General features: G+C 40.4%; 1 protein-coding gene across 3 annotated transcripts in view; it reads right to left on the reverse strand.

Moving 5' to 3' along the window:
- Positions 1 to 14,622, reverse strand: part of FNIP1 (folliculin interacting protein 1) — a 116,179-nt gene that overhangs the window by 43,667 nt on the left and 57,890 nt on the right. For all 3 annotated transcript variants that reach the window (XM_088446000.1, XM_088445997.1, XM_088445999.1), the window contains exons 2-3: positions 14,267 to 14,393; positions 1,875 to 2,012 (exon numbers count right to left, since the gene is read on the reverse strand). In XM_088446000.1, the coding sequence (XP_088302126.1) occupies positions 1,875 to 2,012; positions 14,267 to 14,393 (265 nt within the window). The remainder of the gene's footprint in view (positions 1 to 1,874; positions 2,013 to 14,266; positions 14,394 to 14,622) is intronic.

Raw genomic sequence — 14,622 nt, forward strand, 5'->3', positions numbered from 1 at the left:
ATTTTAATCAGTGTCATTCAATCATTGTAATTGTGCTTCCTATTCGCTACGCGTTGCGAATAAGATGCATTTGAAGGTTAAAAGTTGTACAAAAAGACTCTCAGCGCTGCCGAGTTGCGCAGCGCTCGCGCGTTATGTTTAATGCAATTTGTAGCACATGGAGGTGGGATTTATATTGACATTAGCTCAAAGATAACTCTTTAATTCTTGTTACCTTACATTACATAAGATGCATTGCTTGCTTCCACCTTGCACATCTCTCTTGAGAATCAATGACCTATAGGACTATAACAATCCCCCCCTTACATTAGAGGGGGCACCTCAAGCAGCTACCAATGTAGCAGTAACACTGTAAAACATATTGCTACTTGGCCAGCAGTAACATTCTAGGTACATCACACACAGCATAAGATATGATCACGTACACAATACAATATATTGATTTTTGAGTAGTTCACTTTTATGAACTTTTACAAGTAAACACTATCAAATATTATTGCATTTATGATAAATGCAGATTTCAGTTGTGCTATAATCTCCAATAAAGTATAAACTGTGTCTGTATTACAAGGAATATAACATTCGTATTAGCTAGAAGGTGCAATAGCGCAGGTCAGAATGCTGTCAGAGTAAAACCTATCATTCCTAGCTTCATTTCAAAAAGACAAACCTAAAGGATTACAAAGAGGTAGCAGTAGGTTTACAGCACTATTTTGGGGACGCTGTAATAAGACACTTGTGATCTCTGCAAGTTCACTTGACAGGAAGAATATTTATCTGTGTCAGATGACTGCCTTCTCCAAGGGCCAAAATCCCTTCTCTTATGTAAAATGTAACTCAAGCCAAGAGAGGAGATCCCAGACCAAGAGCCAGATGAACAACTCAGCATTTCCAAGTCACATGCTCTTGTCATTTTTAACTCTTTTCCTGGTGTTGGGGAGCATCAATCATATTCACCAAAGCTGTTACAGTCAGCACTTCACTATAGGTTTATACTGCTGTTAGCGCATAAACTTCAAATTAACTATACTGCTAAATATTGTGAATTTTTAGAAAAGTACTCGCAAGGTGCCAATAAGGCTGGAATGCTTGAGCACATATGAACTGCATGCTAGGAGGTCTGAACTATACAATCGTATTCCCTTGCGCAGTATGCACACCGTACTTGGACATCATGTATCTATTACTATATATCACAGACACAAAATATTGTTTACACTTCATTCCATTTTTGTCCGATGTTCGGTTTTTCATTTATACTGTACCTGAATGAAAAGACGGTAAATTGCATAGGGCTCACTGATCCCTACATTGGCTTTATGTTTCCAAAGTGCAACAGAGGAATAGTTTAAAAAAAAAAACATTGTTTCATAATCAGTTGCAAAGGTTATTTTCTGTACGGGACACTTTATGTAAAATGTAACATATTTGATAATACTACAGGTTGAGTCTCCCATATCCAAAGTGCTCGGGACCAGGGGTAATTTGGATAACGGAATATTCCGTATTTTGGAATAATTGCATACCATAATGTGATATCTTGGGAATAGGACCCCAATATACACACACAATGCATTTATGTGTTATATACACCTTATACACACAGCCTGCAGGTCATTTTATACAGTATTTTCAATAATTTTGTGGCTCAAACAAAGTTTGTGTAGATACATGAAATTCATTTATCCTTCATATACACCTTATGCACAAAGCCTGAAGGTCATTTTGTGCCTTAGACAGCCATCAAAAATGCCATATTTCGGAATATTCCGTGTTTCTGAATATTTGGATATGGGAGACTCAACCTGTACATCAATTTAAAGAAATCTGTTGCAGATGGTAAAACAGAGCTTTTGGCCAACGAAGTGAACTACCTGGTACTTTGGGCATTGTTCTCTTGTGTCAGAGGCCAGGGAATTAGCTGAACTGTCCAATGAAGTTGAGCTGTCTCCGCCAGGCCTGAGCTGGCACCACGTTCCGAACACTCTCACCGGAGCGTCGCTCACAAGTTTCTGTGGAGATGGAATGGAAAGACAAATGTTAGCTTTTCATTTTGAACATCGTTGAAGGGAAGGAAATAAAACAAATGATACACAAAATGTTTTCACTCTGGGAGTCAACAGAAGGACAAATACTGCTCCTACATCTATGATATGAATGTGTACCTGATGCCTACACACAGGGAAAGCAGCCATTTATGGGGGCTGAACAAATATTTAGCTCATCTATTCACTAGGAACTAGATACATCACTGAGTCACTCTGCACAGAACCTACATATAGCAATCCTGCATGTATAGTAAATGGGAGATTTGCATGGGGGAAAATCAGTACATATTTGCCTACTCTCACAGAATGACTGGGAGACTCTCAAACTTTGGGGAGCTCTCCTGGACTCCCAGAAGAGTAGACCACCATTCCTTCATGACTTGATTTGCGGCAAATTGCTGTGAATCGCATGATAGTGGCTCTACTTTCTGCTGGTCAATGGCACAATTGTAGCATTGAGCAGCCGGACACAGGGACGCGATTACGCAATTAACGGCATCACCCCTCCTCCCCTCAACCTGCCCAAACTCCCATGATTTAGTACAGTCTGATGTGTACATTAGGAGTATGATCCTTCTGCTGAATACTATGAGATCACATACAGCTGTAGTAGCAAAGATGTCAATTCGATTGCTCAGACCTGCACTGAAATGTATACAGTATGTGAGCATATGACATGAGAAAGCAAGTACATGTAAATGCCTTTTTATTTTACCAACTGCACTGAAAATGAATACATAGACATGATGAAGATTACTAGTAGCAATGGAAGTGCTTTGGCACATCTATTAACAAGATGCTGTGAAGTCAATAATCTGCCTTGTTACACTGCCAGCTTCCATATCCATGTGAAATGTCACTGGACCAGTCTCATTTTCAGGAGTACAACCTCGGTGTCAGGCAGCAGTTCCATCCAGTTCAGTCCACATTGTTGCTGTCAATCAAATAGCAACAGAACTCCTTCCTCAGTCATCAATAACACTTTAGAAGCTAGTTTCTGACCTAGCACCAGAGGTAAGTGCCTATCACACCAGACAAACATGATCTAAATCAATACTAGATGGTGTATATCAATCTGACATATTTGCCTACTGTACTACTCCACAAACTTTGGATGAGTAATATGGCAGTAGAGTGCCTCATATAGCACTAGAACTAAGCTGGTAAAAAATATAAAAGATTTGACCTTTCATATAATACTTTCTATCTCTTCCAAGTAAACCAACATTATGTTGCTCACACATCACCAAAGTAAGTTCCAGAAATACAATCTGGGTATCAGAATACTGAATAAGGTTTGCAAAGCTGGCATAACAGTTAGGAAATGGCATGAGTGTTTTCTGTATTACGTTGGTAAATTCAGAGATTGGTGCGATGGATCAATTTTACATGGGTTGAACAAATTTCTACCAACACCAAATTTCACCCTGTTATAAAAGAGATATGCTCAGTGGCCTGATTCAGCTCGGATCGCAGTTGCTAATACGCATGTAATCGGCCGATTGTTGCGTTCTGCACAAGCATTGCAGTGCGAGAACACTACACTGCAATTGGGACAGAGATCACAGTGGCTACGCAGACCCATCGCAGAGTGATTGACAGGAAGTGTGGTTTATGGGAGGTGACGAGGGGTGGTCGGCAAAATGCAGGTGTGCCAGTGCATTTGAACGCCGTAGCATGGGCGTGCATAAATTATCCACTACGATGCCCTACGCAGCCTGAGGCGAGATAGCGTACGCTGAAGTTATCAAAATGGCAAGTTACAGTGTGAGCGGCTGTAGTACTGTAACGTAGCATTTCGTATGCAGATACATCCGCAGTCACACAAAGAACATAGGCATGATGCATATCATTTTAATCAGCACAAGCTGCTTGTAATATCTATTCGCATCACTGTGCGTATAATATGCATTTGAAGGTAAAAAGATGCACAAAAAGACGCTCTACGCTACCGAGTCACACGGAGCTCTCGTGTTATGTAGCACACGGAGGATAGATGTATGTGGGCACATCTATAGCCCTGTTGTAACTAAGCAGCATCATGTGTTCCAACACGCATTTTTGTACTGAATTTGCCACAAAAGTACAATGCATGCAGTAGTGGTGTGCGACTCGGAAACTGAGGAAAAAGGCAAAAGAACAAAGGCCGATATAAGTGAGCCTAGCCATGCATCCGGCCACACAGTGTTGTCCTTAACATGCAACTTTATTACAACTCCACTGCAACAAAAATACTAATCCTAAGCGCCTAGTACACTAGATGTAGCTACGATCTAAGTATGAAAGTCCGAAAATCGCTACCCGTGGCGGAGCATCTAAGTCACATCATGCATCTCGCGCTATGTGGCGTAAAAAATATGGGTGACATATGACAACACTTCTGCTGGGTTAGAAAACAGATTCTTTATGCCACCACAACATTAGTAATATGGTCCTTTGTTTGTGCTCTGTGATCTAGAGTAAACAAAATCCTGGGAGTCAGCTTCTTTTCTGAAGAATCCATGGAAAATATGCAATTTATTTAGGTTTCAATGGCCAGTTGTCCAATCCTCTTTTACATGGTGACATAAGTCATTATAATTCATACTATAGTTTGGGTATTAAGTTGTGTACAATTCATAACATCAATGTAATGAGAGTTAATACATATAGAACGCAAATCAGACATAATTGCCCATGCAATGCATGCACGGAAATAAAGGCGTACATTCTCCTGTATGCAGACATGCAAGCATGGTTGCAGCGCACCCACCTACATACCCGTATGTTTAGTTTCCTACCCGCCAACATCATCTGGGAACACTTTCACCAGCCCATGTTTGGTAAAAATAAAATGGCTGGAAATAGGTGTATTTACACTTCCACCTAACACTACGTAGCCCACAATCCCTTAAACATGCACTCACTGAATTTGCCTATGCGGTCAAATATACCCCTTCAGTCTCCAGTGACTATATATGTAGATGATCATTCCACTCAGCAGGTACATGTATTTGCGATGCCAACAGAGTCAACAGTATATGGAGTAAAGATGCATGGCACTCCAACTTTTGTAGAAAAACACCAATGTGTTTATTCGGGCATAGCTCTGCCCTTTATCGAGCCCTCCACGAGACCTCTGAAGGTGTCCTCTGGTATATGGCATCAAGATCATAGCAGCAGATCATTTAAGGTAATGAGCCTTGGGCGCCCATAGCCTTGTCGCCGGTTCACCGGCTGTTTTTGGACCTCTTTTGGTAGATATTAACCACTGCATACTGGGAACACACCACAAGAGCTGCCATTTTGGAGATGCTCTGACCCAATAGTCTAGCCAACACAGTTTGGCCCTTGTAAAGTCGCTCAGACCCTTACGCTTGCCCATTTTCCTGCTTCAAACGCATCAATTTCAAAAACTGACTGTTCACGTGCTGCCTACTATATCCCACCCTATCACAGCTGCCATGTTATTTTCTTCACCTGTCAATGGTTTTAATGTTATGGTTGAGGGGGTGGGGGAGGGGGAGGGGGGGGGGTGTTCATATAGACAGTTTATTAAACATGGAAAATGAACAATATTAACTGCAAATGGCAGATTATGTGCTTTAACTACAAGACAGGTGGTAACAGATCACTGGTACAAAGTATGGACACTACTTGGCTGTAGCTTTGAAGATTAAATGTGTGAACATTGCAAAGACCACTTTATTCTAGGTCTTTTGAATTCCACATAAACATTTTTGTAGCATGGCATGTTAGCTATCAGCTGACAACAGCAGCCAGTAAAAGTGCAATAAATCTTCCCCAGGGAAGAGGTTCAGTGTGCAAATTTATGGTAGAAGCCATCTGCTATAAACATGCCCAGGATACAGGCAAAATGTACAGAGACATTAAGCAATGAAGCGCTGACAATTAGTTATTGTGTGGATACATTTTGGACTTCCATTACAATACATACTTAAATACACTCTGTAAGTAAGCATAATGGCATAGATATTATAAATTAGTTGATAACTGGTTAATTCTTTTCTCAACCACCTTTGGAGAAAACACTTATCTAGTGTTCAGTCTTAGCACCCTCCACCTGACTCCGAACCCATGCAGTGTGCAATTAGCATCAGAGCAGTGAGTGACCCCCCCCCCCCAGGCAGGAAAGAGGAGCTGCACGGGTTGTGACAGGTGCAGGGTGCAGAAATGAAGTTTGGGGGGTGGCGGCGCATTTTGGCACAAAACAATCTTCAGATTTATACTAATCATTGGCAAATCCAATAGTGGCTATTAGATCTGAAAGGGCGATTCTTATTCTGTCCACCCATATAAGCAATGGCATAGATATTTATGATTCACTATCTCATCTAAATACATGCTCGCAGGATGAATCACCTCAATGCAATGTCATACAATGGAGACTAGATGGGTGCTCAGGAAAGCCAGGGACAGCAGAAATGCCTTGGCATCTTTAGAATTGGACCTACAGTACTAGAGAAAGGAGGTTTGTGCCAGCTAATCCCCTTTCAGTTTTCCATTAAGAATATACAGATTTTCAATTACTTGCTGACTACAAACGGATGTGCACCTGTCACCTATATACAGCAAAGGGCAGCCCATGTAGTGGGCAGAACCAGAACTACATTCAGTGGGGCGATTGAAATGTTTTGCGCGCCCTAACCAGAACGTTAGACGGGTTTAGCAGTTTTACACGGCTAAATCCGGGGCAAAGAGGGTGATAATTAGTGAGCGCCCAGAACAACTGAATTGCAACACTGGGAGCTCAGTTATCAGGCCTAAAAAAACGACTGAATCGCCTGCAGTGTGTGCCAGTGACGTACCTGGTGCACTTTATTACTATACTAGCTCCCTCGATCAATAGGTTATCTATGCAATTTAAAGATTATTAAATCATACACAAAAATGTGATTATAGGAAACAAATAAAACAATTAAATTAAACATGGTTACTCATTAGTAGGTTACCGTTTAGGGGTTGAGTACGGGATCCCAGCGGTCAGGATGCTGGAGGTAAGAATTCAGACAGCGGTATCACGAGAGTCAAAATCCCAACGCCCAAAGGTAAGTTGCCTAACCCTCTTTTCCAGCAGCCTAACCCTAACCCTATCCTTAACCCTAAAACATACCATCCGGATGCTGGAAGTCAGGATTCTGACCACTGGGATGTCAACTACGTGCCCTTTTTAGTGCACATTAAAAAAATAGGAATACAGGGACTCCTGTTGACCCATGTTTGGAGTTCCCAGATTAAAAGCCTAGGTCATAAAACAAGCTAAATATCCATCACTCACATAAATGTTATATAAACTAGTTGTACTCACTAAAAAAGGCTTACACATTATAGGAGTCAATTAAATTTGGTGCAAGTGGTGTGATGTGCCGTTGAAATGGCATGGAAACGCCAGCAATGGCACCTTCATACGCCCTGATCTCGCAGATTTTTTGTATGGGGGTACCATAAGTGCCACATATGTGCGCACTTACTCACAAGACGGTGACTCGCCCCTAACTGAATAGACCACTTTAAGCCAGTGATTCCCAAACGTAGTGTCGTGCTGCAGAGCACTTGCAGGGGTGCTACAGGTTGGCATTTCATTACCAAATCAAATTATATTATGGTCAATGTGACTGGCAGCCACCAATACTGGTTTTGCCTATCATAAAATATGTGTACCAACAAAAGTGCTGCCCTGACCACCACAGAACCTAAGGATGACAGGTAAGCACAATTTATTTAATTTAATAATTTTTGCCAAATTTCTCAATAAGAAACATTTGGCCTAGAGGTGCCATAAAAAAAAGGTTGATACTCTAAGGCGCTGTGATTCAAGAACGTCTGGGAACCCCTGCTGTAAAGAGTAATAAGTTATTAAGCAGAAAAAGTATAATAATGGACATTGTTTACAAAGGCATACCTACAGTAACTACATTTTGATACAATATTTAGCAATGCTTCAAATACAGTAGGAATATATTGGAAACCAACAATTATGTTTACATGGGAAGAAAATTCTTGCAGGTCATGGATTACTGTAGCTGCAATTAGCAGATACAATCCATGTTATGAGTTAGAATACGCAGTCACACATTGCAAACAGGGTGCAGCCTGAGAGAGGCAGTCATATGATCACAATGCAGCCTTGTGAGCTAGGACTGCAGTTTATCTCTGACCCAACAAACAGTTTCTGGCTACACTCAGCAGGCATGTGACAGACACCACACACATTCTGCTAGCTACTAGAAACTTGTAACCACACACATAAATAGGAATCATTTCAACTGCTGGATTTGTTGATCACATGATATATATTTTTTAACTACAAATGAAGCAATTGCCCATCTTCCAATTATGTTATCAGTTATTTTACTTGCTAAGGATGGGGCTTTTACAGTGAATACATTTTTGTTACAATAAAACAAACATCTTCCACATAGTGTACGTATAAATCACCAAAGCAGCAGTACTGAAGAACTAGGGTCTGATTTTGAGTTGTACCCAAGTTTTGCGTGGGTCTCAATTTATGTGCTTCACGTAGAATTTCAGCATGTGCACAACATGGACCAGTAGTACATTCAACTGCACAGATCCGTCGTGTACACATGCAAGTAGAGTACATTAAGGGTTTCTATATTAGAGCCCATACATAAGACACATCTTAATCAAAACACAGACATACAAATACAAGTGTGCAGACACATAGTTACATATATACAAAAGGGCTTTACAACCAATTACTGTTATTTCTGATCCTGGGCAAATTTAAATATCTTACAACTAGATTATGTGAGTTATGGGTATTATTATTATTCAGTATAATATTGCACTAATGCAGACAATACTCTTACCAGGATACAATCACCAGTAAGGCACTCACTTCATCTGGACTGTGAGTAGTGACTTTATTGAAAAGTGCGATCCACAGACATATTTCACAAGAGCGGGACTCTGTTCTGGTTCTGTATTACACTCCATGTATTGCCTTCTGTTGGATTGCATCCTCATTCTCACCTATACATTTAGTATGAGCATTCATATGCACCTTATTAATTATATATGTATGTATTACCTTTTTACTCTGATCTATTAAACATATAATCTTCTTTTAAATAGAGGTACACTTTTTCAAAGAAGCGCTTCACTTGTATCGTATTGTTTGTGTTGTGCAGGTAGCGGATCCTGCAGTTGGAGCTGCTAGATTTGAATTGGTTACATTTGCTGATTAAAGGGGTAGCGCACCTAGGGGCATATGTATCAAAGCTTGATGTGAGATAAAATTGTGAAATATATATCACCAACCAATCAGCTCCAAACTATCATTTCTTAAACACAGCCTGCAAAATGTAAGTTAGAAGCTGATTGGTTGGTGATATATATCTCACATCAAATGTTGATAAATATGCCCCTTAGTGTCTCTGTTCACAATTTTTAAGACACTGATTATGGGCAAGAGAAGCTTTCACATGCCAACTCACAGAATACTCTGAGGCTACAGGGACTGATTGCTCCTAATTATACAAACAGGACAGTGTGTAAAAGTGCCTGAATGTACGAGTACAAAGTAAGGTTACTTTATTTATTTATTTTATTTATTTGCCTATACGTGTGTGTGTGTATAATATATATATATATATATATATATATATATATATATATATATATATATATATATACATTTACATTATATGTTTAATGTGATGTATTTTTAGGTTTTAGATACCAATTAAGGGATATGAAAGATGGGATTTTGCAACATTTGGTTACTAGACTGGTAAAATCATTGCTTATATCCAGTTCTATACTGCATGGTACTTTGGAGACAAAATCCAGAACTATTCTGCTCATGTGCATTTTATGGTTTACTGGTAAGGAACAAACAGTAATAGAGCTTTAAAAAGTAGCACAGCATTTGGATATATAAAAATGTACCATCGTTGATGTAGTCTTATTTAGCACTATAAATAGAGACTTAGGGATAGCTCACACATGAAAGGTGGTCTTGCATGTACAAAAACACAGTAAAATACAGGTGAATAAGCCCCTCAAAGTAGAATTAGCCAGGTCAGACATTGCGTGTCTTGACAAAGTCACAAGGAGCTTAGCCACTATAGTGGTACATGCGGCGTGCACATAGCTGTGCACCCTGCAGCCATATGATCCCCAGTGTGGAATAGCTGGACTCCAGCAGGGCAGCAGTCAGCATATTCAGGATACCACATGTCAGCGACTTCCAAGCTACAAATCACCCGTAAAATGTAGAGCACTGGCATTATGTGTTCTTCACGTGAGTGACTTTAATCACAAATTTGTTGTTGGCATGTACATATTAGGACGGCCTTACTTTATAACGTGGTGCAAACCACAACATACTGTAGTGCTGTGTTCCAGATCAATATCAGCAACCTGGTGTGGTTAACATAATGGGTACCAATACTCAATTGATTGATTGCTGTAGGTGGAAGCACATTTATTTAACTTGTATTACACATTGCTGCATATTATCTGTATATGTACAATTGACTTCTCTACAATAGTTTAACTTGCATCAGAGACCCAAACCTACAATACTGTACAAGCTGTAGGGGTTTAATGACCAAGTGTCGGGTTCTAAAACTCGGGGCTTCCAATCATGTTTATGCCCAAAATTTAAAAGGGCAATGCTTGTACTAGCTGTGTTGTGTTAGTAAAAGCATTGCCCTTTTAAATTTTGGGCATAAACACGATTGGAAACTCCAGGTTTTAGAACCCAACGATTTGTAAATAAGCCCCATAATTTCTTGCAGTTAGCCTTTTTAGTTGAAAAGAGACATTTACTGTTGCAGTGGGATCATTTCATTTATTGAGATATTTTAGTGCCAAATCAGTTTTTGAAGTAAGAGATTATATGCCTGGTACAACAAATCTGTTAATAAAGAACTTTTCTATGAACTTTGCAAATCTTACAGGAGTCAGTGGAGTAAAAATATAGCCTATGCCAGGTACAAGAATGACGTAGGAGAGGTCATGACCTGTTTTTTGTATTGTTACATTAGCAAAAGGTTTTCTACATATTTTAAGTTCCAATAAGTGTAGCAATAAAAGCAATCCTTATGTAGGAATGTCTGCTAACGTTGCAATTCTGTAGAAAACAATCAGCTTTTAGCAATACAGTGCAAGATATTAATAATAATAAAAAACTTAGATTGCTCTCCATTCTATCCTATTCACATGAACGAGAAATTAACAGGAGAGGGGCATCAGCACCCGCATAGCTTGTCAAATGTTAAGACGAACGTATGGAGCAGAGTAGGTCATGGCACACGCAGCAAACACCACACCCAGTGTGAAAATAATGAACCTTGATCTGCCTTAATCCCTCCCATGATTGGTAAGGGGGATTGAGAATCTCCTACATGCACTTCATAACTGAAGAGTGAGACACTAGTAACGCAGGTAAGGGATTAATAAGAAAATAGACCAATCACTGCCGAGAATGATTCACGTGTTTGCTTGTAGTGTTGTAGCAAGAGACCCTGACCCAACAAGCAATAAAAAAAATGACAGGAATATGGGGGGGGGGGGGCCTTCTAGATCTACCAAACCCTGGCTCATAAAAAAAAGAAAAGTCTCTTTGAAAAGATGGGGCTCCTTTTTACTTATTGCATACTGATTGTCAGTGATTGAAGTAAATAAGAGGGGCCACAATAAAAGGAGGATCACAATTTAAAGAGGAGGGTTCCTACTTTTAATTGCCATTAAAAGTGATACGCGGATACTGGTGATCACAGATGTATAGAATTACAATTGTGCCATATGGCATGTGATACTTGTGCGTACCTTTTCCTCAAATTGGCAACTCAGCTTTTTCTGCCATCTTGTGTTTTGGTTGGGAAAAAAAAAAGAGTACTAGGCAGTTAGAACTCAGGGTTTTCCTCCATCTTGTGTTTTGGTTGGGAAGTAGAGTACTAGGCAGTTAGAACTCAGGGTTTTCCTCCATCTTGTGTTTTGGTTGGGAAGTAGAGTACTAGGCAGTTAGAACTCAGGGTTTTCCTCCATCTTGTGTTTTGGTTGGGAAAAAAGAGTACTAGGCAGTTAGAACTCAGGGTTTTCCTCCATCTTGTGTTTTGGTTGGGAAGTAGAGTACTAGGCAGTTAGAACTCAGGGTTTTCCTCCATCTTGTGTTTTGGTTGGGAAGTAGAGTACTAGGCAGTTAGAACTCAGGGTTTTCCTCCATCTTGTGTTTTGGTTGGGATATAGAGTACTAGGCAGTTAGAACTCAGGGTTTTCCTCCATCTTGTGCTTTGGTTGGGAAGTAGAGTACTAGGCAGTTAGTACTCAGGGCTTTCCTCCATCTTGTGTTTTGGTTGGGAAGTAGAGTACTAGGCAGTTAGAACTCAGGGTTTTCCTCCATCTTGTGTTTTGGTTGGGAAGTAGAGTACTAGGCAGTTAGTACTCAGGGCTTTCCTCCATCTTGTGTTTTGGTTGGGAAGTAGAGTACTAGGCAGTTAGAACTCAGGGTTTTCCTCCATCTTGTGCTTTGGTTGGGAAGTAGAGTACTAGGCAGTTAGAACTCAGGGCTTTCCTCCATCTTGTGTTTTGGTTGGGAAGTAGAGTACTAGGCAGTTAGAACTCAGGGTTTTCCTCCATCTTGTGCTTTGGTTGGGAAGTAGAGTACTAGGCAGTTAGTCCTCAGGGTTTTCCTCCATCTTGTGCTTTTGTTGGGAAGTAGAGTACTAGGCAGTTAGTACTCAGGGTTTTCCTCCATCTTGTGTTTTGGTTGGGAAGTAGAGTACTAGGCAGTTAGAACTCAGGGTTTTCCTCCATCTTGTGTTTTGGTTGGGAAAAAAGAGTACTAGGCAGTTAGAACTCAGGGTTTTCCTCCATCTTGTGTTTTGGTTGGGAAGTAGAGTACTAGGCAGTTAGAACTCAGGGTTTTCCTCCATCTTGTGTTTTGGTTGGGAAGTAGAGTACTAGGCAGTTAGAACTCAGGGTTTTCCTCCATCTTGTGTTTTGGTTGGGAAGTAGAGTACTAGGCAAAGGTCGCAAAGCAATTGGTACAAAGTCACAGGATAAATATAATGAAGCACTGCGCATGTCACTCATAGCTAACCTCCCAATTTACAAATATATAAACGTATGTTATTATTTTATGTTTGCAAATATCTCTGCAATTACTATTATTATATAGGATACAAATGGTACTGGTCTATATGCAGAGTGCTGGGGGAATCTTTTTGTCTGTCTTTTTCTCATGTTTGTGTTTTGTTTTTCCAACATCAACCATTATAAACCACCCATTAAAAATCCTGCATTTGCCCCTGACAATGATATCTTACAGAAATGCTTAGTAAGTGCACAGTACACTATGCAGCAGAGATGCTTTTAACAATATATTCAGATTGTGCTTTCAAAGAGGAACCACAAAATCTTGTCTTTGTTTTTCCCATGTGAGGGACTGCGCACTAAGGGCCTGATTCAGCCTGCACGCTAATGCACTGCTGGACGCAGATTCCTGATGTTTGGGAATCTGCTCAGACGCCAGACCCGTTGTGCGCATGTGCAGAACAGGTCTGCGAGTACGCTTGCAAACTGGCAGCAGACCTTCAGTAATTGATAGTCTGCTGCCGTTTGGGGGCAGGGAGGGGGCAGCGACAGGCTCCGTTACCCGAAACGGAGGCGTGTCGCCACCGTTGCGGGGGGAGGGAAGAGGCCAGGATCTCCCTCTGGTTACTGAGATTTCCTGGCCTCTTCCTCTAAACTGCGGCGGCCGGTTGCGGGACCCTACGGGTCACCACAGCCTGCCAATGGTACGCAGATTAACCCATCAGTTAAGTAATGCACAGGAGGAGTGACGCCTCTTGCTCCATTACCATATCTGCAAGGATCGCAATTGCAAAGCTGCTTGAGTGCAGCTTTGCTATTATGATCCTTAAAGAATCAGGCCCTAAGAAACCAATAACATGGAGTATATTGACAGGATATTGGAATTTATCAACAAAAGCAATGGTAAGAAAGTAATTACATTTAACATATAAATAAACACTTGCACTTGTTAATTTATATTAAAAGTAAGCTAACCTCTAACAGTAATGCGATGTGAAATTCACACTAGTAATATCATGTCAAGTAACTGAGCCCAGACAAGGTTTGACCCACTAAAACCAGGAACCAGAATAACCTCTCTGCTCTAATCATAGCTTATTTTCTAGCACCATTTAATAATGTAAATCAAATTATGAAGAGAGGCGGCTTACCGAAACAGACAGGTCCTCTGTCTTACGCTTGGCACTTGAGTCAAACAAGACATTTCGTCCCCGCTTCTCGCAGTCCTGGTAAACGATCAAGCGGATTTGGCTCGGGTCAAACTCATACGATGGCCAGCTGCACAGGGGAAAAACAAAGGTTGCTCATCTGACACTGTATTGTTGTAAAAGTAAAGCAAATGATTTAAAGACAATTTTAAGCTGATAGAAATGTTTGCTTTAAGCATAGATCATTGTATCTTTACACAAACCATATTTACTGTTAACTGTATGTTTTAGAATGATGATCGAACTGTAAGATGGTTTATTTCTATTTCAACACTACCATAATAAAGGGGTGTAACATT

The sequence above is a fragment of the Taudactylus pleione genome, unplaced genomic scaffold, assembly GCF_031769625.1.
Source record: "Taudactylus pleione unplaced genomic scaffold, aTauple2 ptg000392l, whole genome shotgun sequence".
NCBI lineage: Eukaryota > Metazoa > Chordata > Amphibia > Anura > Myobatrachidae > Taudactylus > Taudactylus pleione.